At 41.9% G+C, this 27431-nt stretch overlaps 9 protein-coding genes and 2 non-coding genes across 11 annotated transcripts; 3 read left to right on the top strand and 8 right to left on the bottom strand.

Moving 5' to 3' along the window:
- Positions 1-1231: 1231 nt before the first annotated feature.
- Positions 1232-3725, bottom strand: SS1G_00446 (hypothetical protein; the record flags this gene model as incomplete). Its single annotated transcript, XM_001598308.1, has 3 exons — positions 1232-2051; positions 2099-3363; positions 3420-3725. 3 exons carry the CDS (start codon positions 3723-3725, stop codon positions 1232-1234), a joined length of 2391 nt encoding a protein of 796 aa, XP_001598358.1.
- Positions 3726-4469: 744 nt separating this feature from the next.
- Positions 4470-5700, top strand: SS1G_00445 (hypothetical protein; the record flags this gene model as incomplete). Its single annotated transcript, XM_001598307.1, has 2 exons — positions 4470-5251; positions 5310-5700. 2 exons carry the CDS (start codon positions 4470-4472, stop codon positions 5698-5700), a joined length of 1173 nt encoding a protein of 390 aa, XP_001598357.1.
- Positions 5701-6289: 589 nt separating this feature from the next.
- On the top strand, positions 6290-8156 carry SS1G_00444 (hypothetical protein; the record flags this gene model as incomplete). The annotated part of the gene is made up of 4 exons (XM_001598306.1): positions 6290-6945; positions 7001-7309; positions 7360-7848; positions 7898-8156. The coding sequence occupies 4 exons, from the start codon at positions 6290-6292 to the stop codon at positions 8154-8156; spliced, it is 1713 nt and encodes a 570-aa protein (XP_001598356.1).
- A 2362-nt stretch (positions 8157-10518) lies between these two features.
- On the bottom strand, positions 10519-10616 carry SS1G_14690. Its single transcript has one exon. It is a non-coding gene; the product is annotated as a tRNA-Glu (tRNA).
- A 1979-nt stretch (positions 10617-12595) lies between these two features.
- Positions 12596-12692, bottom strand: SS1G_14633. Its single transcript has one exon. It is a non-coding gene; the product is annotated as a tRNA-Gly (tRNA).
- Positions 12693-14163: 1471 nt separating this feature from the next.
- On the bottom strand, positions 14164-14895 carry SS1G_00441 (predicted protein; the record flags this gene model as incomplete). The annotated part of the gene is made up of 2 exons (XM_001598305.1): positions 14164-14745; positions 14800-14895. 2 exons carry the CDS (start codon positions 14893-14895, stop codon positions 14164-14166), a joined length of 678 nt encoding a protein of 225 aa, XP_001598355.1.
- Positions 14896-15843: 948 nt separating this feature from the next.
- SS1G_00440 (predicted protein) lies at positions 15844-16983 on the bottom strand (the record flags this gene model as incomplete). The annotated part of the gene is made up of 4 exons (XM_001598304.1): positions 15844-16053; positions 16333-16360; positions 16426-16574; positions 16879-16983. The coding sequence occupies 4 exons, from the start codon at positions 16981-16983 to the stop codon at positions 15844-15846; spliced, it is 492 nt and encodes a 163-aa protein (XP_001598354.1).
- Positions 16984-17416: 433 nt separating this feature from the next.
- Positions 17417-21136, bottom strand: SS1G_00439 (hypothetical protein; the record flags this gene model as incomplete). The annotated part of the gene is made up of 1 exon (XM_001598303.1): positions 17417-21136. One exon carries the CDS (start codon positions 21134-21136, stop codon positions 17417-17419), a length of 3720 nt encoding a protein of 1239 aa, XP_001598353.1.
- A 656-nt stretch (positions 21137-21792) lies between these two features.
- SS1G_00438 (hypothetical protein) lies at positions 21793-24307 on the bottom strand (the record flags this gene model as incomplete). The annotated part of the gene is made up of 5 exons (XM_001598302.1): positions 21793-22622; positions 22670-22761; positions 22816-23379; positions 23429-23544; positions 23594-24307. The coding sequence occupies 5 exons, from the start codon at positions 24305-24307 to the stop codon at positions 21793-21795; spliced, it is 2316 nt and encodes a 771-aa protein (XP_001598352.1).
- Positions 24308-24810: 503 nt separating this feature from the next.
- On the top strand, positions 24811-26308 carry SS1G_00437 (hypothetical protein; the record flags this gene model as incomplete). The annotated part of the gene is made up of 4 exons (XM_001598301.1): positions 24811-24958; positions 25013-25509; positions 25584-25949; positions 26177-26308. 4 exons carry the CDS (start codon positions 24811-24813, stop codon positions 26306-26308), a joined length of 1143 nt encoding a protein of 380 aa, XP_001598351.1.
- Positions 26309-26565: 257 nt separating this feature from the next.
- SS1G_00436 (hypothetical protein) lies at positions 26566-27294 on the bottom strand (the record flags this gene model as incomplete). Its single annotated transcript, XM_001598300.1, has 2 exons — positions 26566-26847; positions 26974-27294. 2 exons carry the CDS (start codon positions 27292-27294, stop codon positions 26566-26568), a joined length of 603 nt encoding a protein of 200 aa, XP_001598350.1.
- Between the last annotated feature and the right edge of the window lie 137 nt (positions 27295-27431).

The raw sequence follows: 27431 nt of genomic DNA, 5'->3' as shown, positions 1-27431 counted from the left end.
GAAAATGGGTATATGATCTTGAAATAATTTACCGTGATCACAGATTTTCTTGGAGTTTGGACCTAGAATATAATGTCAAATGTAGTACCAAATACAATCACTCGATCAGTTAGCTATCAAAACAACAATAAGTCAATTCTACGAAAAGTCAAAATCAGAATCAAGTTAATTATTACTTCGACTCTTACTAGCAAACTGGCAATTCTCTGTTGTGAACTCTAGCTCTTATAATTCTAAAAAATTACCATATAATCTTCCACTCTTCACCACTCCCATGATATACTCATAAAGCCACCAATCACTATCTATTGGGTTTCTTGAGACCAGAAAGAGCATCAGATTGAATTGATTGATTCTCTAGCTAAGCAGTTAAGCTGTGAGTATATATTCAAAAAATGAAGGAATAGGGTTAGGTATTCGGCCTTCGGAATTAAAGTGCTTTGAAATCAAGATATTGAAAGCAAACAAACAGTATACCAAAAAGGAAAGAATGAATTAAAAGTTGAGTTTTGTTTGCTCCTTATATGCATCATGCAATATATATGCATATGCTGCCAAGATCCCAGGAGGTCAACACTATCCCACATATATTATAATATAATGGGATCGAAAAATATAATACAGAAAACTTCCACTGTTAACCCATCCTCACACCCATCTTCGATCTTTCTACTCCCTCTTTTCAAACAATAGAACATTAAGTAAGTATTACATTATTTGCAATCTATGTCACTCATACTCATTACCCATTAAAAAGTACACAAGACTTACCAAATCTATTGACTGGACACGCTAATGAATGAATAGAATCTAGGGCGAAGAGAAATCACATTTACAGTCTACTTACCGATTGCTATGACTCTTTCGTTGCTCATTCCCCACCGCACATAGTCAATCCTTATGCCTCTAAGTCTCAGTATATGATCTTTCACAGATGATGAGAACTCAAGAGCTAAAATCAGAACCGTGAAAATCAACTTGTGTATTCTCCCATGACAACTAGGTTTTTCATATACCCATTGTGAATCATCATGTAGCTAGCTGACTATCTGGGATTATTTATCCAATCATAGCCCGTAATGCATATTCAAACCCCCTTTGAATCTCGAATTTCCCACCATCCATACCCTTTATCACCATTTCCCGTGCACGTAATTTGCCGCCAACCAGTTAAATTGCATTGAGAACCAAACCACACCAAACATACCAAATGAAATCATCAGCCGCCGTATTAGTAGCCCCCATATCCACTACCACCTGGTGGATACTGATACCCACCTTGTCCACCATAAGGAGGTTGCTGAGGTGGATATTGCTGGTCTTGGTATCCATGCTGAGATTGATATTGAGTTTGAGGAGCATCTCGACCCCATGGATCCGGGGGAGGTGGTCCCTGTTGACCCCATTGACCGGAAGGTGGAGGACCTTGATTCCATTGCTCTCCCGGTGGAGGGCCTTGTTCGTAGCTGTTAGGTTGGGCACCTCCATATTGTTGACTATATGGTTGCTGCTGCTGTTGTTGTTCATAGCCTCCATATTGTTGGTATGGAGGTTGTTGAGACGCATATCCACCTGGCTGTTGATAACTTGGCTCGAGATAGGCATTCCCACCTTGAGTTTGTTGAGTAGGACCTGTGTTTCCATATCCGTAATTTGGGACGATGTGTTTTCCCGGGGAACCTGGAATTGCGGAAGGGTTTATGTATGATGGTTTCGTATCCAATCCCTCCATTGCTCCTAGATCCCTAGTTTTAATTTCTGACCAGATAGATCCTGAGGTTTTACCATGACCACCTAGCGCACCATGATTATGGTCGTGTTGTTCTGAGCCAGTGTGGTTTCTACCAGCCTTCACGGATTCTGAACCAAGGACATGGTTTAAACTTTGGGCATTTGGCTGTTCTTTCACCCAGCTTTTCACAGTATCGAACATTTTCTTTTGGATTTCAACATGTTCATCGCGCAGAGCCGGGTGATGGAAGGTGCGTAGAATATCATTCATGACCTCATCAACGGGGACGCCTGGGTTTTGCCAGGCGAATAGTATACGACTAAAGAAGGTTAGTAATTCTATTACAACTACAGGAAGAAATCTTACGGTGTTACGTATTGCAAGATAGTGGAAGCCACTCTCCCAGCACATGAATTCAAGACATTAGAAAAATGATCCTTGGAAAGCATAGAGTGAGTTGGGTCAGTGCAATGTGGGTCGTTCCATGGCTCAAATTGAGAGTTTGCGCTGGCTTCGACAACTGTACTAGACCCCTTTCTCAAACTATCAGACACAGCATCGATGATAGGTCGAACAAATGGTGCGAGTAAAGATAGGATAAACACAGTCAAGGTCTCACTGATCTTCTCGACCAATGATTCAAGACCGGGGATTTTAGCAATTGTATTGTTAATTGCTCTCACAATCTTATCTCTAAATTCGAGAATAGGATAAATCTTTTTCGCAGTTGCGACGGGATCGAAATCGGGGCTCATTCCTGGAACACCCGGACCTGGGGGGCCACCTGTAGAGCCAGGCGGAGCATTAAAAGTGTTTCCGTCAGCTCTGGTCAGTTGATTGGAGTTTTGGTATTCTTGAGCAGCTGATTGAGCTTGAAGATCTCGTGCTGTACTTGCTAATCCACCTCCCATACCAGGAATCTGAGAAAGAAGGCCCACAAAGTCTGTGCCACTACTTCCAGATCCAAATAAACCACGCTGACCGTCGCCCCCGCCACTTTGTTGAGCCTTTTGCGCTCCACCTAGAGCAAGATCCATTTCTTCGACTTCGGTTTGGGTAAAATGATCATTTGCTTCACCAAGAACAGAGTGCAGGAAATCAACCGCTCCAAATGTGCCTGTAACTAGAGGATAAACATGGTGACCACGAATGTTAATCTCCGCATTGGCACCACAATGTGGAAATACATCACGATACCCTAATTCTCTCAAGGCTAACTCGCAATAATTTGTATGCGCTCCAAAGTCTTCCATGCAGTGTAGGGCTTGTCCAAGACATCGAAGGGCTTCACATAGATCTTCCTCTTTGCCTTTACCATGCGAACCGCTGGTATACAGTCTACCAAAGTGGATACTTCTTGCAAAGCTGAATTTGACATAGCCAGCACTGGTAGCCCAACCCCCACTTTCATTCGCAATATAATTCTTCATGCCTGTATTTGGGTCGATCTCTAGTTCCACTGGGTTAATAGGACCACGAAGCCTAGGGTCGAAGGTTCTTGCATCCTGATTATCAGCATAACCTTTGGGGTTGTCGATGTGCTCTTCGGGTCTATAAACGCCAAGACGTTCTTCTGTGACCTCAAATTCTGCAGTAGCATAACCAAAAGACAAGAAACTCAAAACCCAAACCTATGTCCGAACAATGAGCAAGCATATAAATGACAAGGGATGTTTTGTTTACATACCAAAATACGAATAGTAGGTGCTGACACTCCTTTCAAACTTCCCACATCAACTGCTTGAGAATAATCTCGTAACCAGTTACCAAAGTAAACCCTCTTAATCATCATGCTAGTCCACTTATGACCCTTAATGAAAGCAACAGTTTTAAGCATATCCTCGATATCACCATGACGAAAGTTTTTGCCCTCAATATTAGATATACTGGGGATGTTACCAGCACCAAATGCTGCTGCTGGGCCAGGGAGAACAATGAGCAAGATGCATGCTATGAGTAAAAACGACCCAGTGTTGGGCGTTAAGAAAGCCATTTTATATTTTGGAGTTATCTTCAAGCTGTGCTACGCTTTCGTATATTTCGTAGAGGCGGTAGAGGAAAGTATTGATATAAGGATACAAAAGATTGCAAGGTGATGAATAGGTAGGAATTACAACATTGACTGAGCCACACATCTGACGACTTGAAGAAAGCAAAACCCCGCCATCATGTGACTGTGATCAGCGACTGATTGCTTGGTCTACACGTGACTAATGTTAATAAGCAAGAATCAAATTAAGATTTCTGCAAGTTCCTGAAGATCGGTGTCTCCAAATTTATTATCTCTGATATCTCTGAACTAACTTGCTGATTGTTTTAGTCAAATACGACCTTTATCTTTACCATTCCAAATCCACTCATAGAAAAGAGAATCATGTGTTTTTGACGAAACCATCTCAGTTCGTCTGACCCCTTTCTAAGTTACAAGCTACAAAGTTGCAACTTAGTTGGCAACTTATTGTTACTTAGAATTCACATCCACGCATCTGAAAGACAGTTAATTGGTGGCTCCACCAAAAATATATACCTGTACGGACAACTCCCTCCACCGCTCTATTGTCCGGCCCTTCCGCCCTCTGTTTACGACCGTGCCCGATTCGATTTTATTTCCTTGCCAATTTGCCTCCCAAACTAGCTACAAATATCGAATCACCCCATACTACAGTTCTTAAATCAAAACTTTCACGGTTCGCATTCTTTAATTATATACGCATACCATCTGATATAATCGCTAATTATGTCTCCTTCTCGAACGCTTCCTACTCTCACTCAGGCTGAGGTCGCCTCTCATGATTCTGCAGAGAGTTGCTATGTCACAATGGGTACCAGGGTCTTTGATGTTACAGATTTCCTTGACAGCCATCCGGGCGGAGGTGAATTGGTATTAGAGTACGCCGGCAAGGACGTGACGGATATATTGAAGGACGAGCTCTCGCATACTCATTCTGAAGCCGCTTATGAGGTTCTCGAGGATTCTTTCATCGGATTCGTTGCTACAAACAAGGTCATAGATATAGCTACCAAAAGTACAAAACCAGATACCATCCTTCCACTCCCGCCAACAAAGGAAGGCCTGAAGGAATTGAAAGAGAATGGATCTGCAAACTCTCTGCCGGTTTATGCCAGTACTGGCATGTCAACGGCAGAAGACTTGAGCAAAGAGACGGATCTCGTAGAGGATTATAAAAAACACAAATTCCTTGACCTGAACAAACCATTGTTAATGCAAATTTGGTATGGTGGTTTCAGCAAAGAATTTTATCTTGACCAGGTCCATCGACCTCGTCATTACAAGGGAGGAGAATCGGCACCTTTATTCGGAAACTTCCTCGAACCTCTATCAAAGACAGCTTGGTGGGTTGTGCCGATTATTTGGGTTCCATCCGTGGCCTACGGTACATATCTTGCCAGCGAGGGATTCAATAACATCGCTGGAGAAGCAGCATACTGGTTTCTTGGTCTTTTCCTTTGGACCTTGGTCGAATATATTATGCATCGATTCCTCTTCCATCTCGATAAGTATGCATATTCCCTTATAGACTCAGCAATGAATCACCAAGCTAACTTGCATCTCTAGATGGCTTCCAGACAATCGAGTAGCACTCACTCTTCATTTCTTACTCCATGGTATCCATCACTATTTACCAATGGACAAATACCGATTAGTTATGCCGCCCACTCTCTTCGTCGTGTTAGCGACTCCTTTCTGGAAACTCGCTCACACCGTCTTTTACTGGGACTGGTATGTGGCTACGGCAGTATTCTGCGGAGGAATCTTCGGGTACATCTGTTATGATTTGACTCATTACTTCCTTCACCATCGCACATTACCTTCTTACTGGAGACAATTGAAGAAGTGGCATCTTCAACATCACTTCATGGATTATGAAAACGGATTCGGTGTTACAAGTCGATTTTGGGATTGTATCTTTGGAACACAACTTGCACCTGCGCCGAAGACACTTTGAAGTGAAGATGATGCGACCAAGCTAGGAAATAATGGTATGTTTTAAAATGATTTCACGATATAGATATATCAAAGGCATTCTGGTCTTGGTGTCTCATGGAGGAGGTTGAACAGAGGAAGCAGGCCGGCCACTTTGAGAGAAATTGTAGTTTCGTAGCCTTTTTAATACCCTAATGTACACTTTTACTTTCGATAAAGAAAATACATCATAAATACCTATAATTGACGACTAGTAATAAATTCTTGTACAATTTACCCCAAAAATTGATTATGAACGAAACTTCATGGACCTCGGCAAGCATCGTTCTATCGTCCTATACCATCAATGTTGGCCAAACACGTGGTGTGATGCCCAAACTAATAAGCAACTGACTAATATTTCATATTTTCCCACCCACCAGCCACTTTAACTTGCACAAGACGATAATTCTACTTCTGATTAATATCCATCATTCTGTAACGCTCCAAGGGCATTTTAGCTATCAAATCGAATCTTTCTAAATTACCAGGTCTGATTTTCGGAACAAAAGATTGAACAATAACATCGAAACCATAATTTATCCACTCTCAGGCGAGTAACAACCTTCACCATGTCCGCCTTAGATGTTGAAGCCCTCTTGGATTCAACCGCAGCTGCTACTCCTGTCGAGCAAAATGGATCTGCTAAGATTAAAGAATCTGATGATCGCCACAAGGGTGAACGCAGTGAAAGACGCGACCGTGATAGAATTCGCGATGATAGCAGAGATCGCGACAGAGATCGAAAACGTCGAGCTCGCAGCAGAGACAGAAACGAGAAAGACGGCACTTCAACCCCAATAAGTGAGAATGGAAGCGCAAAGGGTAGGCGCAGAAGCAGGAGTCGGGATGATAATCGTCGACACCCACGTCGCCGGAGAGATACCCCTGAAGAAAACGGCCGCAGGGATGGAGATTATTATAGGGGAGGTAGGGCTGGTGGTCGTCAACGCTCACGAACTAGAAGTCCTGATAGATATTACCGTCCACGAGGCGACCGCCGTGATCGCGATGAGGCAGACAAGCCTCGTGAAGAACGCCGACCTAGAAGTCCTAAACGAGAAGGCACACCTCCCTTGACTGAAGATGAACGGGACAGGCGCACCGTTTTTGTACAACAACTAGCAGCTCGTCTCAGAACTAAAGAACTCATAGCATTCTTTGAAAAGGTTGGCCCCGTCAAGGAGGCGCAGATTGTGAAGGACAGAGTCAGTGGCAGATCTAAAGGGTAAGTTATTTAGTTCGCAATTCTTTTAAATGGCTCTTTTATTAATTTCGCACAGTGTTGGTTACGTTGAGTTTAAAAACGAAGAATCAGTTCCTGCCGCTATTCAACTCACTGGACAGAGACTCCTAGGAATCCCAATTATTGCACAGCTCACTGAGGCTGAGAAGAATCGACAAGTTCGCAATCCAGAGGCTACCACCAGTAACCCTAATCAAATTCCATTCCATCGACTATATGTGGGTAATATACATTTCAGCATCACTGAAGCCGATCTACAGAATGTGTTTGAGCCATTTGGTGAGCTCGAATTTGTCCAGTTGCAAAAAGAAGAGCAGGGACGGAGTCGGGGTTATGGATTTGTCCAGTAAGCTTTTTCTATGAAAGGTTGTGTAGCTATACTAACGACTACAATAGATTCCGTGATCCAAATCAAGCTAGAGAAGCGTTGGAGAAGATGAATGGATTCGATCTTGCTGGTAGACCAATCCGTGTTGGTCTTGGAAACGATAAGTTCACTCCTGAATCTACCGCCAGTCTTCTACAAAGATTTCATGGCCAAAGCCACCAACAACAATTCCAGGGTTCCGCATTTTCCGGCGCCGGCGGGCGTGGTCCTACCGCTGCTGGTGGCAGCAATTTCGATCGTGCTGGTGGTCGTGATAATGATAAAGGTGCGGGTGGTGCTAGTGCTTTGGACGACACTGACGTTGGCGGCGTAAACTTCAACAATTATAGTCGAGATGCATTGATGAGAAAACTCGCCAGAACAGATGATACCACGACTGCGGCGAACCACGAAAGACGAGAAGTATCAAAACCTAAAACAGAGACCAAAGCTTTACCAGTCAACGTTAACATGGCTAGCCGCTGTGTTGTACTCAAGAACATGTTCGATCCTACAGAGTTAGTAATACATTACCTTACGTCAACCCATTGCTAATCAAATTCACAGAGAGGACGGTGAGAATTGGGAAAAAGAACTTGAGGATGATGTCCGCGCAGAAGCGGAAGAAAAATATGGCCACGTTGTTCACATTGCTTTAGATCCGAACTCCCAAGGAGATATTTATCTCAAATTCGATCGAGTACAAGGAGGGGAGAATGCTATCAAGGGTCTAAATGGCAGATATTTTGGTGGACGAATGATTAGCGCTACTCCTGTTGTGGATGCAGTCTACAGCAGTTTGTTCTCTCGCACAAAGGCTATTTGAGATGCTAATTATGGCCTACATCCCATTTGTATTAGGCTCGTATCTGGTAAGAGGTACTCTCCTCTTTTGTATGACAAGACTAATATTGAGTAGATTTTTATCACAGAAATCTCCATGCGATAGGCATACATACCTTCGAAAATGTCACCGACATTGTGACTACCGAAGCAGCAACCACATCGTTATTTCAATACGTAATTCAAGTATTCAAGATGTTCCGGACTTGAAACTCGATTTGAGCATCTCAGGCATACGTTCGAGAACATTGCTGATTTCTTTATGCAGGAGCTTCACAAGCCTAACCCCCTGCCTATTATTCCACTGATTGCACATAGGGACCGTTACTGTACACAAAGTTCATTCATTATCACTGTTTTTTTGGCATACATGCTCGAGTCTGACGATAGTACACTTTAGTTAGATGGAGAATAAATTGATACAGCATGAAGTTTTAATGTTGTTAATTATGTGACAGCTACATTGCTTTCCACTAATACTTACCAATGCCAAAGCAATCTACGTACATGAATAATAAATTCCGGCATCGCTCTGCGAGTGTAAGGAGGAGATGCTTTGGATCGAAACGTCGATGCATGGTGTTGAACCTCTACACTATGTATTGTTTAATTATAGAAGCTTGTTCCTAGTAACGGGGCTTACCTACCTTATTTCCAGATTTCAATCGTGACTATCCCCAGGTCCTCTTATTTCTTTATTACGGCCTGACTGGTACAGTGATCTGATAGGGGTTTTAGAGTCAAATGACGAATGACGATGAACGACACTTGATAGATGTGGCACTTGGTAAGTTTCATATATAGTACATACCCGAACTAATCGAATGAATTACCTACCTATATACTTCAATTGTTTACATTTAGCTTTTGCCCGTGATTCCTTCGCTGATTTCTATTGTGTTTCATGCAATGAGATTTTTGAGGGAGGAACTTGAGGTTGTGATGTAAGATTACGTCTGCGTGCAGGTGAATTAGGGTTTATATTTCAATTCTAGTGAAGAATTGTCACATACGACCATAGACTGAAGAGAATTGGGCATCCCGTCCGCTCTGCCATACACAAGCTTCAGATCGGTAGATTAGTAGTTGGGTGGGTGACCACCAGCGAATCCCTACTGTTGTATGTTTTTTTCTTCGACTTTTTTTCTAGTTTACTTTTTTCTTGCTCACAGTCTTGATTGTTGAGGTTGGTGCATGAGTGTGCTGTTTGTTGTTGTCCTTTGAACATGAGTGGAAATGTTCGAAGTGGGTGTATGTGCATTTGTAAATGCTGAGGTTCAGGTTTCAGAGATAGTTATGGGGACGGCATGGTTTAGACATTGTGAAAAATTGGGCTACCTATCTAGTATATGTTCGTAGGATTATTGATAGGAAGTTAAATCTTAGACTGTCACAAGAGTTCATTTGTTGTGCTTGTACGAAAAATTAATTGTTGGCTTTTTGAGATGTAGGAAAGACTCTTGCAATGACATTTATTTTCCTGTGGCTATACTCTAGGTTACTTAAGTAAAGGATTGAGGGAAGTAGGGGAGCTCAAAAGATATATCTTGGATTTTGAGAGTTAGAACTAGGAGGTAGGAATCAAAATACGGAAGGAGGGAGAAGAGATGTAGATTCGGATTATTCTAGATAATATGCAAAATCTATGTACGTAACAAATCCTTTTCCAGAACATGATCGAAAATTAATTAATATTCAACCTTTTGAGATGCGTAATAAACGGAGTCCTAACTAGAGTTTCCGACTATTCAGATGCGCAACAAAATCCCCCTTTTCCAATGTTAAGCGAAAAAGTTAAATTGATATATAATTGTATAGTTTTTTAGATGTGTATAGAAAGTGGCTTGTAGTTCTGAGGAGATGTTAGGATACTAATATGATTGGGATAGATAGCACGTTGTTTTATACAGAATAAAACCTATTCTTGAAGAATAGCTAGTTTGGTGCTTGAGGAGGGATAGTCCCAGAAATCATTTCATTTGGATCAGATTCAGACATGCAACGAAAGCATGTGCTTTGGTATTGGTATTAGTTCTGTGTTCCGTGATTTGGAACTTGAAATTCCCGAGGCTGTTTCACAGATAATAATAAGTCGGGCATTCCTTTTTCGGGAGAATTAGTTTAAAATGTACTAGTACTTGTTTCAATTTAGATATACAGCTATATTTACTGTTCTTGAAATATTCCATCAGCTTAAAAGATAGTCGTAAACTAAGAAAACTTTTTATATATAGTGGATAGTGAGGTGTTAACCAACAAACCACCCCTCTCGCTTAAGGTTAAATCTCTGCAAAATTTCTTCAACCCCCCCCCCCTTCAAAAAGGGGAACCACTTAAAAAGCAGCTTCCGGTACGGGGAATTGAACCCCGGTCTCCCGCGACCTGATTTGAGCTAATGAACTCGAATGAGAGGCGGAAATGCTAGCCACTACACCATGCCGGATATCTGATTTATTTGATGGGAGAGTAGAGCGTAAGCTGAACTATAAAGCTGTGAGGTATGGCGGAGTAAGAAAGAATGAATTTTCACACAAGTTCTATGATTTAAACTTCTACTTGGGCCTCTTGATTATCCACTTTAGTATTGTTTCTCTTTCTTTATACTTCATATTTATTTCTTCATACTGCAAAGTGATTTGTATCCCGAAATTAAGGTTGCTGGAAATCTATTCATTTGCTAAAGAGTATAATCATACGAGAATTTTTCACCAAACAAAAGAATTTAATAAACGGATCCAAAAGAGCACATCACACATACCTTCACCATGAGTAGGTACTATATACTCTAGTACAATGTACACTTTGCTGCTTGTGATCATGTTATTTTTCTTGAGGATACTGACTACATGTTGCTTGTTGGAGGAGTATGGGCATAGGTATACGAGGCCCAGGGGATGGAAATGAGCTTGGGATCTCAAAGGAGCACAATAGAGCATATGAAAACTCCCCATACCGACTTCTTAATCTTCTAGCTTTGGGCAATTGTGTAATGAAGGGAGGCTGAAAAGGTTTCGTTGTATATTTCATTTGAGACTTCATTTACTGGGTCAAATTGGAGCTAAAATGGAATTTTGGAAATTGCTTTATGTTGAAGGCTAGAAAAGATTTGTCTGAGTGAAGCAATATTAGGCTGTGTGGATGTAGTGATCTTGTACCTTTCATTCAACAAAATTAAAAGAAGTAGATTGGTAGACGTATCTGTGATTATGTTCTTGGTAGATTTGTTTATGAACATATAGATGAATAAATGACGAATAAAATCTAGTTTCAGTGTGAGCGATAAGTCTATGGATAGCATATGCCAGGAGAGTCGACCACAACAAATGGTACCCCAAAAGAAAATATCTAGTCTGCATGGCTGCATATAATCCTTTGATGGCTTCAGCATTATGTCCATAAAGTGAATAGACACTAGCTACTTTCATCTAGTCTTGAGTTCTACTATCATTGGAGCTCCGTCTTGTCTTGAAAGTTGAAAATATTTGATACTCTCAGTAGGTATCAGAAGATGCTGCACCGCATTTCCAACATTCAATCTTTTTTTCGACTCAAGATATCTAGGTCTTACCAAAAACTATCTCTTGCCGGACAAGATTCAAGTCTAAAAACCATAAAAGCGGGAAGTCCCAGGGAAGAGTCTCTTGCTGTGCACAACTTTGATGCTAGAAATTCCCCGCCAAAAAATAAAAAAATATGGTTGACACAAATTTGGTTTGCTGACTGCCTGTAGACAGAATTTGAACCAGATCTCTTCTCCCTAGAAACAGATGTGACATCTTTCCGATTGAATATAGAATAGCCATCACAAAAAAAACCCCCGAAAATTAGGAAATCAGTTATTAGGATTGTTGCCAAGGTCTTGTCATAATTTCTCCATGAAGGGTAACGCAAAGTGAATGAACGGACATGATTTCTATTACTTTATAGATTTCAAACTCATTTTCTGTCAAAAGCAAACTTGCAATCAACTCTCATAAATAAGATCACCACCACTGTTTATACCGAACCTCCTTGAGATTCAACCAAAACAATACATTCATATGCTATTTTGTTCTAGCATTTCTCTATTTCTCCCTTTGCCTAGAAACAGAATAACTGTTAGTTAATACACATAATACTCACAATCTTCCTCGAAATCTCATCAGACCCCACTTATACTCTTTCAACTTCTCCGGCCAACTCTTTATTTATATCAACATAACCCCCACCTCACAAACTAAGAAACAAGAATGTGGGGTCCCAAACACAAAACATAAAACAATTCACCTCCACAACCGTGCCACAATTACCCCACCGCCACAAACCACATCACCCGCAAACCTTAAAAAAGAGTCTATTCGCAACGACGCCAATAAACCCCCAACCAAGCCCTCCCTCTTAAAGACAATGAGGAACAAAAAGCAAAAGAAAGCAAAGGCGAATTGCACCAAACGGGAATCGAACCCGTGGCCTGCGCAGGCTCAACTAGACGCTAAGCTAGAAGTGGGAAGCGCAGATTTTACCACTAAACCATTGGTGCAGTTTAATGACAAGGTGAGTATGATCGGAAATATATCCACACTTTCTTGCCGCTGGCTATTTTCCGAAAATTGGTATTTTTATATCTTCATTTTTGCAATAGAGATTGATTTTTTATGTCTTTTCATTATCTACTTCGAAATATCAATCGCTAAAGCTAGGATTCAGATATTATTGCTCGGAAATCGAGTGATCAGCTTCCCTTTAAACCCAGTTGGGATACTTCTTCTCTAACACTATGACCTCGCAAGTGTGTTCCTGTCTCTTGTTTTTTTATCTATATTTTGTAATGTACTTATAGTATCTGGAAATCATACTTCCAAACATTACTTTCTCATCCTCAACTTATCTTGTCGCACATGCTACAGTTGCAAACTCTCTCACTTGAAGAGCTACTTGCAGACCGCGAAGATGCGAACGTTTACACAGATGGAATGTCACTATCGACTCTTCGATTAAGAGCAAGAGACTTATATGCTTTCTGTTCTGGGTATGTGGGTTGGTAGTTATTTGGCACCGCCACAATATCAAACTGATAGATTTACCACTGTAGAAACCTAATATTTTTTCACACTGAATACCTTGACAGCAAAAACATCTCTTGGATTTTCCTGTTTCAATTCTTCTTGTCCTCTATACCGTCGATTGGTGTACTGCCAAGTAGTTCCTTAATTTTCTCAATTGATCCTACTGTGCGTGGCCTATTAAGTATCCTTCTCAACAGTTACAGATGAACCACCCGTACACCATAAAACCCGGTTTACATACGGAGCATGCAAAGGCACAGCGTTAGTACATTCCCTCTAGAATCTTGATGTATCCTGCGGCTTTCCATCATACCATCGAGAAGTAATTTTCCAAAAACGATCGTTAGCTTATCCAGACAAACCACATTCACAATGCCTTCCTGGATTTGATAAGGGGAAGCGGGATGCAGCTGATATTGGGTTAACACACTTTCCTTTTCGAGACACCAGCTCTGACTGTGATGCCCTCAGCGCACCAGGATACCCCGTAAAATCCCCAGTTGGAGATAAGTCTAAATCCTATGTCGCCTATGTCGGATTCAAGAGTGAAGATATGGAGTTTGGTTTTACTGTAGAAGTCCTTGGTTCCACAGATATATTCACAGCAGAAGTCATCGGTTGGGTAGATGAACTGGAAAAAGAACTCCTTGGTTCTATTGATAGATTGGCAGCAGGAGCCCCAGGTTCAATAGAAAAGGAAGTCCTTGGCTCAATAGGTTGATTGACATTAAGTGTCGTTACTACATCCCACCGAAAAGGATCAAGCGCAGAATTTAGAATCTGGTTGGCAAGGTTATCGGCACCAAGCTGATCTGAAAGCGTCATAATACCTAGGCTTCTTAAATGCGACATTGCCTCATCGAATTCTGCACCTTTCAAAGAGTTTGGATTCTCCCATCTGGATGATTAGCATGCTCGTTTTATAGGGGAAGTAAAGGTATTGGCTTACACATCATCGGGTATCTGTGGAATCAAGAACAATGCGCCTTTGTCGAGAGCCGTGCATATTTTATTATACCTAGCCCCGGCCGCTACCCAGAGTTGTAAGTTCGCTTTGATGACGGTAATGTCATCATTGATCTTCTTGGATTGTGTGATCGCTTTGACGAGACGTTCGTAGAGGATGTTATGCAAATTATTCGTCATAACCTTCTGTCCATGCCCTAACAACAATGCAAGTTGGTAAAAGAAGCTCACGTAGAACCTCCAAAGGATGACATTATATACCTGTCGCAGACGGAGATGTTGAGCTACAAGGTATGCTTCAATAGCAGCAACCTCGATTGATTGTTCGGAATTTTGACCATCAAGGGCCCGCCAGAGTTGTGATGGATTCTCCTTCCATATTTGATATTGAGTTTGTATGCTGGGGGGTAGAGCAATGTTGTGAATCCCGAGAATTATTACCAATGCTGTACTTTTAGTCCTTTTCTTTTTGGTTACATTGGTCTTGCGAAACATTTCTTGGGCGGTGCTTTTCGACTCGGCTGAAAGGGATGTGTAAATGCCATGGAGGAGACTTGTGAACTGCGAGCTGAGTTAACATCTCCCCATGCTTTGCTATAGAGGGGCATTACATACCTCTTCCCGTTCCAATAAAGATTCAAGGGTTTGTCTTTCATCGTAGTTTTCTAATTGTTGGATGAGGCTACCCACAGTATACCTATCGGTCGACATTTTGAGAGTGAAGAAGGAGTACACTGCGATCTTCCTGCAAGTCGAACCGCTCATCTATCTTCGCAATATATCATTTTCGTTCAGTTTCTTTCGCAAGTTGAAAAACCAGCTTCGTGTGGAGACTGACAACACATTCAAGGGGAGTTTATCTTGTAAGAAATTGTTTTGCTCAGGGCCCCAGACCGTTTGCCAAACAGGGTTGGTGATAATCAGATGATATAAAAAAAAGAAGTTAGTGTAGGATTACAATGCATGCTATTTAATTTAATTTTGTTGATGATAAGCTCTTTCAGCTCACTTCGTGCCAAATAGTCATCACTCATTATCCCAGATGATTCTTTAAAAAAGGGGTTGGAACAGGATCATAATATAAATGTTGTTCGATATCTTTTTCAGCTCTGTTCGCACTAAATTATTTTCATTCAGCACCCCAGACGATTTTTGAAAAGAGGTTAGTGCAGATCCACAATAACAAGTATGCATTAGTCGTTTTAGTGGTTAAATCAATCCGATTGGTCTCGGGTATAGATACTTACCCGCGGGTCTTCACAACTCCATGCCATTTGATCACTTCACTTTCTCCCCGTAACCTTTTAATTTCAACTCTTCTATTCATGTCACTCATATTTCTGAATGTCCTTATTTTGGTTATACAAAGAAGGCTAGAATTGAAATGTGTTAACCCAACAACCTCTTTTATTACCCATATATGTCCCAGAAGACACCAGTATGCACGTAAACCTGTGTTGTTATATACAGGCGTCTGATAATTGTGAAAAATATGAGAAGTTTCATATGGATATGATGGTCTCTCCCACTATCATTCTTCCGGTGAATCTAAACTTTTGTTCTTTCTGATAATTCAGTATTCGAGGGGCATACGGTAATTAACATCCACGGAACGCTTATTTCTACCATTGTCTACAAGTATCTGTTTATAAGGAAGTATCAAATCGTCTGACTGTAAAAGTGCCTCCAGCAACCAGGAGGAGGTCCATCATTTTGCCCTGTCCTATCGGCTAATGTGGAGCGCTTGATAGCAACAAAGGAGAGTCTCGCTTGGCGGCTGTAGCCGGAAGTTTGAGCGTTGTCGGGCCGGCCTTCTTTGGAGGGATATGGTAACTGACGAGAGAACGGCAAACCATCCAATGGATATAGCTCAGAATTTGATAATATAAATCGGAAAGAATCTTGGAGGGACAAATTGGGCAAATTGGGCAATCACCTGAGGGGCAACACAGTCAGGTTATCCATATGATTGATGATAGCAGTTGGCAGTTACACAACCCTAATTTATGATCGGCAACATTGCATATTTGTTATGTACAAACAAGGTTTGATGCATTCTTAATTTGTATTTTATAATTTGTAAGTAGTTGATCTCTCCGCTTCTGAACTTCTATCGGGACCTTCTCCTTCCCCTGCGTCAACACACACGCTCCCATCCTCACCATCCTCGAATCCGCTACATATGTCATATCCCACACAAAAGTTTAACGCGGTTAATAACTACTCAGTAAGATAACTTACAGAATCCTCCAATATTCATCACCACCTCTTTCCCTCTTTTCCACCTTCAAGAAAAGCGACATCACGCCTGCACTAACAGGAATAAACAACGATAACATAGTTCCTGAAACTGGCAAATAAAAGCTCGATGGAACGTCTAGCCCTATCCTCTAGCATGAAATCACAAAATCCCATATCAAAAATTTAGACAAGACCCCTATCAATCTATCCAAGGACAGACACAAGATTCTCGACCAAGTTATTGCAGATAGTGTCTCCTCATTTCTATTGACCAACTCACATCGTGAAATCCTATACCCCTCATCCCCACCACCACACTTCACACACATTCTTCTCTTAATCCACGATCACCAACTAACCCCAAAACTGAATGAAGCCTTTGACCTCAATACACCCTCCCCTCCCCCTTCCCCCACCACCGGACAAAAACCCCATGTAATATTTACTACTCACGGGCATAAGAAAACCTAAAATGAAGAGATCATGTGGATTCGCAGCCGAGAAATTGGAAGAATATTTGAGTACTAAGGACCTCGAATACATGATCCGTAGAGACATTTTGTTGACCTCCTGGGATCTTGGCAGCATATGCATATATATTGCATGATGCATATAAGGAGCAAACAAAACTCAACTTTTAATCCATTCTTTCCTTTTTGGTATACTGTTTGTTTGCTTTCAATATTTTGATTTCAAAGCACTTTAATTCCGAAGGCTGAATACCTAACCTAATTCCTTCATTTTTTTTGAATATATACTCGCAGCTTAACTGCTTAGCTAGAGAATCAATCAATTCAATCTGATGCTCTTTCTGGTCTCAATAAACCCAATACATTTTGAATTTTGAATTGGAGTGATGATCTCGATGATAAATTTTATACATAAATTTCTTTTTCTGCAGAACCTCAAATCCTGCGCCAGTTTCCACCCATCATCTACAGCATGAGATACATATTAATCGTACATCCTCTTAAACCACCTATGTAATCCTTCACTCTTTATTTTCCTCACTGGTCTCCTCTACCGCCTTCACCATCTCAATTTTCTCCTCAGCCGCCCTCTTCATCTCCTCATGTCCTTCATAAACCCCAACTTCCTTTGGCTCCCCTCTAAATTCCAAAGTCTTAACTGGCTCATTTGCCTCCTCCTTCGTGATACTCTGCCTCCAAGCCCTACCATTCTTTGCCAAATGCTTCAAGTGCGCAATGAACCTGTCGTTTCTTTGCTCGGCCCATTTGTTCTCAGGTTCATCTGTTCTTCTCAAGGCTGTCTTTCTTCTTGTTTGACATGCTTTGTAAAGATTCATAGCCTTTTCTTGTTCGGGAATCTCGGATAATGCATATTCGACAGTCCACTTTTGATCTTTCGTCAGCTTTTCCGGTCGTACTGTGTATGCACCGTCGACCTTATTGCGGATGGCAAGATGCATCGCTAAGATCTCTTTAGGGACTTCTTCGGGAAGAATTGATTCAACGTCCGTCATTGATGTGTCGTCGTCTTTTTCATCGGCCTCATTTGAAGTCTCAGACTCCTCTGTCGAGCTTGCTTGAGAATCTAACGATCCATCTGTATCTTGTTCAGCATCTAAAGTTTCCTCAGCTGAATCAATCAAAAGATCTCCATTTTCGACAAGTTCAGGTTCGTTTGCTTCGGCTTCGATTGATTCATCGTTATCTTGTTGAATTTCTGAAGTTTCCTCGGCTGAATCAATCAAGAGATCTTCGTTTTCGACAGGTTCAGGTTCGTTTGTCTCGGCTTCGATTGATTCAGCGTTGCTTTGCTGGGCTTCCGAAGTCTCTTCGGCTGGGTCAACGAGAAGACCTTCTTGAATGACAGTTTCCTCGACGGAGATTTCAGTGAGGTCGCTGGTCTTTACATCATCATTTGAGTCTTCGATTTCTTTTTCAGCGTCGCTCTCGTCTGCCTCCTCCCCCTCGTTATCTTCTTCTTCCTCTTCTTCATCATCCTCTTCCTCTTCTTCTTCATTCTCTTCCTCTCCGCCATCTTCATCATTTTCTTCATCTGCATCTTCATCCACTTCTGCAGTGGTCTTTTCTATATCATCATCATGCTCTATTTCTTCATTGCCATCTATAATCTCATCTCCCTCCTCATCGGCATCAACGTTCTCTTCTTCTTTCCATAATTCATTCTCACCTTGCCCTGTGGCTTCAGCTTCGCCTTGTTCATTGTAAGATGAAGTTGATAGGAACTCTTCCACACGTTGTTCCACCTCATCCAATGTCAATCCAGCAACATCATGATGCTCAAGTAGGCTCTCGGCAATTTCCTTTGCACTCTTGATCTCAAACTCATCATTCTCCATACTTTCTTCAATCTTAGCACGAAGGTCTTCCCATTCAGCATTCTTTCTCTCTTCCAACTGTTCTTCCTCCGTTCCTTTTGCACCATGCAAACCAAGAACACGAGCTTCGAATGCTTCAATCTCCGCTTTATTTGTATCTTGAATTTTTTGAATTTCTTCCTCTTCCATAGGTTCGGCAAAAATGTACATAAATGGAGTCTCCACATTACCACGAGTTTCAAAGTGTAAACGTAATGATTTCCCTGGGAATCTGGCCGTTGCGCGATCCAAGGCTTTATTGAGTAAGTCGACACTAAGTTTAAACTCGCTGTCTCCAATGGTAGTATCAGTGGTTCCATGGATAGTGTCATCTAGTTCTGGTAAACTAATGTATTGGAATCCAAAAATTCGCTCAACATTATGATATGCGACGAAAATGCCATCCATACGACCCATTCTAACTTGTAATGAATACTTTAAGAATGCGGCTCTTATCATATCATAGTACTCTCGTTCAAAGGATTGATATTCTCCATGGCGACTAAAGATCTCGTAACCACTTCCCTCGGCGTAATTTTCAATATCCATACGGATTGAAATGACGGCTCTAGTCTTTAAATCAAACATACCGGTCCCTGGGAGACGAGGGTCGTGTGCATCAAGTTGGGATCGCATAAGGAAATCACCCATGGTAGTGTAATGGAAAGATTCGACCTCGTTTCGCTGATCTTCTGTAATTGAAGCCGAGTTTTCTTTTCGATATTGTTCAAACTCTTCTTTGGGTAGAGTGAGAAGCTTTTCCATCGATTTTCCAAGCATACTCAATATATTGGCAGTATCATATTGCTTGTCAGCATCAATGGCATAAACTCCGTCCCTCTCTCTTAAAAACACCGCCGACGGACCACGCTGAAGCGCAGTGAAGGAGTTGAATTCAACGGGAAATTCTTGTGAGAGCATACTTGTGTTGATAGGCCTCCACTGGGATAGCAAGAAATGGAAGTGGGCAAGAGATGCCGACATACTCGACGTCGACCCTGTATATTTTCTCTTTTCATCTTTAGCGGTCGCGATCAACGCTTTGTCCCTTGAAGAGGTGACATATTGTTTCAATGCCGTGAAATCGAATTCGCTTACGGGCATAATTTGTTGCAAGTAAGGATCAAAGTTGAACACCCGTGAACGAGGATCTTGTAGATGATATACTCCGGGGTTGAACAGAGCTCTTTCAAGTCCATAGGACAGTCCAGGTACTGGAGGTTGCTTCTTTTGTACCGGTACTAGTTGGAGGGAATCGGCGTCAACAGACTTGACTTCAAACGCAATTGTGCCGGGCGACTTCTTCATTGGACCTGTCCTAATGTTTTGACCTTTCGCCGAGACTGCTGACTTGCGGCTCGATTTCTCCTGTTTCTCGGAGTCAAACTTTTTATCCACAAGCCTCCTGATAGGACTTTTGGGAATAGACTCAAATGAAGCCAGCATTCCAGCCAGATTACTTGATGAGCTCGCATCTCCAGAACTTGTACTATCCTTCTTTGGCCTTGGTCTATTGACAAGTGATGCACGTAATTCTTTCATGACTTGAGTTCGGTCTGTGGTGGTTAAACCTCCCTTTTGAATAAGATTAACGAGTTCTTTTCTAGCGGCAGCCTCTCCCTTTTCAGTTACCATGGATTCATAGATGGAATGCAGTTGCGAAGGAGCAATCTTGTTCTGATTTTTACCGTCGACAGTGGGGCCTGGAATGCGCTTCACTAAATTGGACTTGGTGGAATTGACATAATTGATAAGCTTTTGTTTGACCTTTCTGATTCGAGCCTCGGACTCTTCTTCGTCCCCCTCTTTGCCCTTCTGGTTGGCAGCTTTTGCTTTTGCTTTCGCTTTGGCCTTCTTCGTACTCTTTTTCCCCTTCGTCTTTGATTCTGAACCGGCCTCCTTAACGTCCCCCTTGCTGTCATCCTCAAAGGTTACGTCCTCCTTCGTCAAGGTAGCCTGCTGCTTGCCCTCCGCTCCCTTCTCCACCTGCTTCGCCGGGCTCTTCTTGTCTGGCTTCGACTTTTTGTTTGCCTTCAACACGGCCTCAATAGAATTTCCCAGTTCCTCAAGCGTTCCGCCTAGATCCTTTGCAGCAGCATCACCCTTTTTCTTATCGCCACTTGCGCCTTTAATAAAAGATTTAACCTTCTGTTTTTTTGACGGTGAAGAAGAGCCTACATTATCATTTTTGTAATTGACTCGAGTTGTCGAAAATGCAGCGGCATTTCTAGGCGTTCGCGGTGCGCGGCGTATTACATTCGAGTATAGAGGAAGAGCATCTGAAGCTCCAATAAGTTTCGAGAGACATGATGTACAGACGTATGGTTGCTGCAGTTTAGGAGTCTGCCGAGTAAGAGAGACAAACATGGGAATGGTTTAGAGGTGGACCTCTTTTCTCACTCAATTGACTTGATCTGTCTTTACAGTTACTGATGATTTCGAATATTTTTTTTGGTTGTCTCCCACCTCTATCTTAGCGTCTTTTTTTGAGCAAGGGTCTTGATAGGGATAAGGTTATTTCTACGTGTATCACCAAAGCTCCACAGACTACCAGGGAAGATCAGTATCATTGGGGTATTTAGAGTACGATTTAAGAAGCACTAGAGAGAACATATCATTAAAATTATTATATTTATAAATGAAGCAATCACGCATAGCAACGGGTGCATGGAAATGTGCCAAGAGCATTGGAGTATGTGAAAAGGATGGCTAGAGTACTAACTATTCCATAAATCATTGTATTGTAGATCAAGCAATCATGTATAGCTATGTCCTCATAGTATTTCTACGACATAATACATGCGCATGCTTCCTTTCGACACCATCTTAAACCCAATTATAAGGGAAATAAAAAAAGCAAATGGGTATATGCGTAAAGAGCATCCGGTCACCCCAAGCCAAACGCCCGCCAATGCCAGCCATGCAATGTCGTTGATTCATCCATTCAATGACCCCCTCATGAGCACCTATACCTTTTCCATAACACCGTTTCAATACAAAATGAAGAAATGTTCCGAACACCGTTAATGCCCAGGTAAAGCTTCATGTGCTACAGCACAAGCATCCTCGAAGGTTGCCTGAGCTTCAACTCTCTTTCCGGAAATGTCGTAGAATTGCGCCAATAACCCTTCAGCAACAGAAATCCACAGCTTATTTTTGCTGTGATTAGCTTGCTTTAGTGCAGCCAATGCGCTCTTTTCCGCTTGCTCACCTAAGCAGTTGTTGAAGAATTTACTGCACATGACGTTGAGGACGAGACAAAGGAACTGTGTGTTATGCGATGCCTTTGCCTTAGCTAAAGCTGCAGATAGGTGATTTTTGGTCTCGTGAATCATAGCAGAATTGCTTGTTTTGACAGTTGCCCGAATTATTGAGAATGCTGTTTGAATATCTTTGGTAGGGTGGTTGACGCAATACGGCTCCAGTTTCGAAATGAGCGTAACATTTTCGATTGGATCTTGCCAAAGTTCATCTTGTAAGATCAAGAGAACATTGAGAGCAGCCAGAATGGCAACATCACGCTCTACCTCATCTTCCGAGAACAACCCATATAATTCGAACGTCTCATGTTGGAATATTTTCAAAGCAGCCTTCAAATCACCAGTTCCTTGGAGATAGACACCTTCGAGATACAATGTGAGAGTCCCCAGTCTTCCAGATAGAGGAATTTCAAACTTCTCCGCAGCAGTTGCCACAGAACTCATTTCCTGTTTTACCCGTACCCAATCTCCCACAGCAGCGCAACAGAATGCCATATACATGTGTGAATAACATAGAATAAGGCCACGCCACTGCTTTTTGGCAATAATTTCGGATAATAGGCCTGGGGAAGCTTTGGCTCGAGATTCGTCGGCTGCAATGAATATTAGCTTTGTATTATAAAATAAGAATGCCCATTACCCTTAATTCTTCCTAAACCTTCGTGGAGGAACCTCACGGCTTTTTGATCAAGCGGATTCTTATGCATCAAAACTATTCCTGAAAGTAGATAACTAGAATGATGTTAATATTTCATAGATTGAGTCGAACAGTTTTTGAATACGAACGTTAATGCATATGCATCTCTTTTATTCAAGAATGACATGGCCATCTGGCCTCGTCCATCCTCCCTCATGCTCAAAACATTTCGGGTATCTGGAGTGATAAGGTGTTTGACTTTGTGAACACTGTCTATAGGTATGGCAAGAGTGTCATTTTCTATGCTCCATGCTGGATTCTTCAATAGGTCATCCATAACAAGCTGCATTGCCCTCAAAGTACTTAACATCTGAGCTGGATCACCACGAAGTATACTACAAATAACATCGAGAATATGGGTAAGGCCAATAAGCTGAGGTATGTTGCTTTTGTTGTCAAGTTGATAGGTTCGCGCCGCCGCAATCGCTCGTTGAACATGTTCGATTCCATCTACTCCCGAAGACTTCAGGTGGGCAATAGCTTCCATAAGAGATGCGACAATGTATATAGAACGATCGCCCTGATGGTTTGCAAGATATGAAATACTTCTAAGATTTTGGATAGCTGCATGATTGTCTGATGGAGTCCTTAATTGCAGGGCGTGTGACGCTCGAAGAAACCGGAATACATATATCCAGGCATTGTGTTGATAGCTAATATAAATCAGCAAATACGAAAATACATTTGAAATCAGTTGCATACGCTTGTGCATCAGAGATGTGGCTGTCAAGTGTCTTCATTGATGCTTTTGGATTCTTCTCGAACATCAACCGAGCGAGTAGGAATTGCATTACATATTTGAGATCGTAGTAGTGATTCTATTCTTATATTAGAAATTTTAACCATGGATAGAAATATGTGCCATACTCTTTCGCAAAGTATTATACCTTGACCAAGCATGGTCTCTGCCTCTGCATAGTTGTTTGTCTCTTCGTATATAATGCCAGCCATTCGCAGTCGGACCTTCGCTTCCAATCTTGCCGGGAGTTTCAATTGCTTCAAGGCAATAGTCAAACATTCCAAGCCCATAGTAATCAGTTTGTGATATTCGTGGACATTTTCTTCCGTCATGGCAACCGCTACTGCTGGTGCAAGTTCATGCGCCGCGCCGAAATACTCTTCAGCGAGAGAGACCATCAGAAGAGGATAATTAAGTGGCGCAATCGGAGGTTTCGTATGTGCCATCTGATGATTGATTTGTTCCATTGGTATATTTGAAGAAGATTGTACGTGATGCTGCGGACGACTTTGATCGATAGGATAATGCTGCTGGACGGGCTGTGGGATTTGGACTTGAACTTGAACTTGAGGCTGATAATACTGTGGTGCGGTAGACGGAGCCGTGTAGATATTATTGGGCGCATATCCTGTCGCTGGCATATCATATTGAGGTTGGGTATTCGAATTCCAATATGTCGTTTGATCTTGCTGCATGTCTCCTCCCATCTGATATCGTTGCATGTTTCCACCGTTCTGCATCATCATACCGTTCCTGCCATGTTGAGAGGAGTTGCCCTGCGGAGGATATGTGTTTGGATCATAGCTGGGCCAGATATTTGGCATGCCATGATTTTGAGACATGACTTGCCCCTCTCTCTAACTAACACCTCAATCACAATCTACCAGCGGGTTAATGAACTGTGATAAATATAATAAAATATCAAATATAAAATAAATGAATGATCTCTGGAACATTGAAAGGATGGTATGACATAAGAATACTTGCAGGGGTGGGCGTGAAAATAAACCAATAAGCTTTGAACAGTTTTGCCGAGGTCTTTCCTGATATCCTCCATGAGAATTCACCACAATTTTGCAAGTAGGTGGATTTGTGGATGTCAAGCAAAAGGAGGTTTGTACTTCACTAGATTTACACTATCGGTACATATATATGAGCTGTTCGATTTCCCTCCTTATTTCTGTACGAATTTCAATTCAAACTTTTTTTTAAACTGGTTTTATAAAGATTTCATATTCCTAGTACAATCTAGATATCTTTTGTGTTGTAAATATCAACCAGATCATCCCTCGTTACGCCAAAACAGCCGTAGAAGCTTTTCAAGGTTATTCACAATCCAATCAGGATGGAGTGGCTGGGACATGCAAAGATTGGATTCACTCATCCTCCAAATCCCATAAACCTCAAAAGTAAAGATGGTTCGACAACAGATCTCCTCAAGATCTGTGAAGAGTCCACTCCACCATGTCGTCTCAACCCTATTTTGTTCAACGGTAACTAGATCCTCCTGAGCAATGAATGATTGAGTAAAGTGCTAAATGTACTAGGTCACATGCAAACATTCTGGACAGTAGTAAAAAACGATGGACCTCCTATTTACTATAAACGAAAGTTGTTTGAAAATGAAGATCCAGCCTTTCATGGTTCTTTTGCTGTTGATTTCGTAGTACATGAGCCACATACCGAAGTTGATGATTCTTTACCCATTCGAACTACCTACTATACGGATGAAGAGTTCTCGGGAATAGCATCCTTGGATAGTCGTCCAATGCTTGTGACCTTACATGGGCTCTCAGGTGGTTCTTACGAGATATATCTCAAGCATGTCCTGGAACCTTTGGTTGGAGCTGATCATCCTTCCAATTGGGAGGCATGTGTTATTAATAGTCGTGGATGTGCAAAACATAAAATCACGAGTAGTATACTATACAATGCGAGAGCTACTTGGGATACTCGACAAACTATTGCTTGGCTCAGGAAGACCTTCCCCAACAGACCCCTGTTTGGTATCGGCTTTTCTCTAGGGGCTAACATTCTCACAAATGTAAGCCTGCCCGCATTCTTTTTTCTTACCACCTGCCCCCTCATCTTCCACTGGACATCACTAACACATCCCAGTACATTGCCGAAGAAGGAGAAGCATGCGTCCTCAAAGCCGCCGTCGTCTGTTCCAACCCATGGAACCTAGACGCGGGTTCTCTCGCTCTCCAAAGGACCTGGCTCGGCCGAGAAATATACTCCAAAACAATGGGAAAGAACATGAAGAGACTAGTCGAACTCCATCATGACCAGATCATCAAAAATACCAAGATCGACTTCGAAAAGATTAGAAACATTACCTACCTCCATGAATTCGATCGACAAATCCAAGGTCCTGCTTGGGGTTATCCTACAGAGGGAGCATACTATCGAGATGCTTCATCAACCGATTCGCTACTGGCTGTGAGGATTCCTCTTTTCGCTATCAATGCTGAAGATGACCCTGTAAGTATCACTTCTCTTGAAATTCGCCATCTAGCTAACATATCTTGAGATTGCCACCAATGAATGTTTACCACGTGAAGAAATCAAGAAGAATCCATACACAGTGTTATGCACCACGTCTTTAGGCGGCCATTTATCATGGTTTGAAATCGGTGGTAATAGATGGCATGCCCGTCCCGTGAGTAAAGCTTTCCTAGCATTCATAAATGTCACTAATCAGGTTGCAGTGTGTCAACTTCCTGAACAAAATGGCCTTTGAAGTACAACTCGATACGATCGTTCCTCCTGACGCAGATGACACCGCTGATTTGAGCCCACCCCGACCTAAATTTCAACCCATGGTACGGAAATGGACTTGAGGTCCATCCCTTTGGAAGTGAATTTGTTGGATTATAGCGAGGCATGTTTTACAGAATTTATAGAGACATAACTTAGAAGCAATCTCTCAAACTTAGTAATAATCTAATGTCAATACATCGCTGGTATCTCTCAAATGCCAATTTTTAATATCCTCATCCCACCCCAGGTGTATTCGCCATAACGCCCGAATATAATTATGCCTCCCTGTCGTTCCCCTCTATGATAATCTACAATCGAAAATCCCTAGTTCAGACTCTCATGCAAAAGAAACAGTCTTCTTTTTAGGCTTCAGAGGCTTCGTTCCGGCCAATGCCTCTCCCTTCACATTATCACCCTCATCATCTCCTCCTCTCTTCCTCTTTTTCCTCAAATCATCCTTCATTCCCTTTAATTTATTTTTCTGCATCTCCTGCTTCCTCTCATGCTCTGCCTTTCTCGCCTCTCGAATTTCTTCCATTTGTCTGGCCCTCATCATCTTACTCTCTATTTGACCATCCTTATCCGCATTCACCATTGCTAGAATCGTCATCATAGATTCCTATATGCGCAATTGATTAGCTTAAGTCCCTCATAAAACAATAATTGATTGATCCAATTAATGAATCCCAACCCCAACCATCCTCTCTCCTACATCATAACAACATCCAAGCAAAAGAAAACCCACTCTATCATCCACAAAAACCTTCCCCTTCTTCTTCCCCTTCGGCTTCTCAACTCCCACCGGCGTAATCATATTCAGCGACGGAATCCCCAACTCCTTCTCCGTATAAACCCTCCTCTTCTTCTTCAACGTCGCCATTTTATTTCCCTGCTTCTGTGGTTTCGGCGGGGCACCCTTAGACTGTGTAGCTTTCTTGCCTTTCGATTTCGAGACTCCGTCGCTTTGAGCTCGAGAAACGGTTTTGCTGTTGCGGATACCAGATCCATTGGCAGCATGTTTGGATGCATTTTTGTTTTTGACGGTGCTGGTGCGAGAGGGCGCCATTGTATGGTGACTTGTATTTTGGAAATTGATCGGTGAAGAGAGTTGATGATTTGCTGGTTTGATTTGGTGAATCCGATAAAAGATTTACTGATATGCGATGGTTTGATGGAAATTTACTTTTTTTGCCAAAAGGCGGC

The sequence above is a fragment of the Sclerotinia sclerotiorum genome, genomic scaffold (genome assembly GCF_000146945.2).
Source record: "Sclerotinia sclerotiorum 1980 UF-70 scaffold_1 genomic scaffold, whole genome shotgun sequence".
Taxonomy (NCBI): Eukaryota; Fungi; Ascomycota; class Leotiomycetes; order Helotiales; family Sclerotiniaceae; genus Sclerotinia; species Sclerotinia sclerotiorum.
The sequence above is the reverse complement of the archived record's forward strand: the minus strand, read 5'-3'. Positions and strand labels throughout refer to the sequence as shown.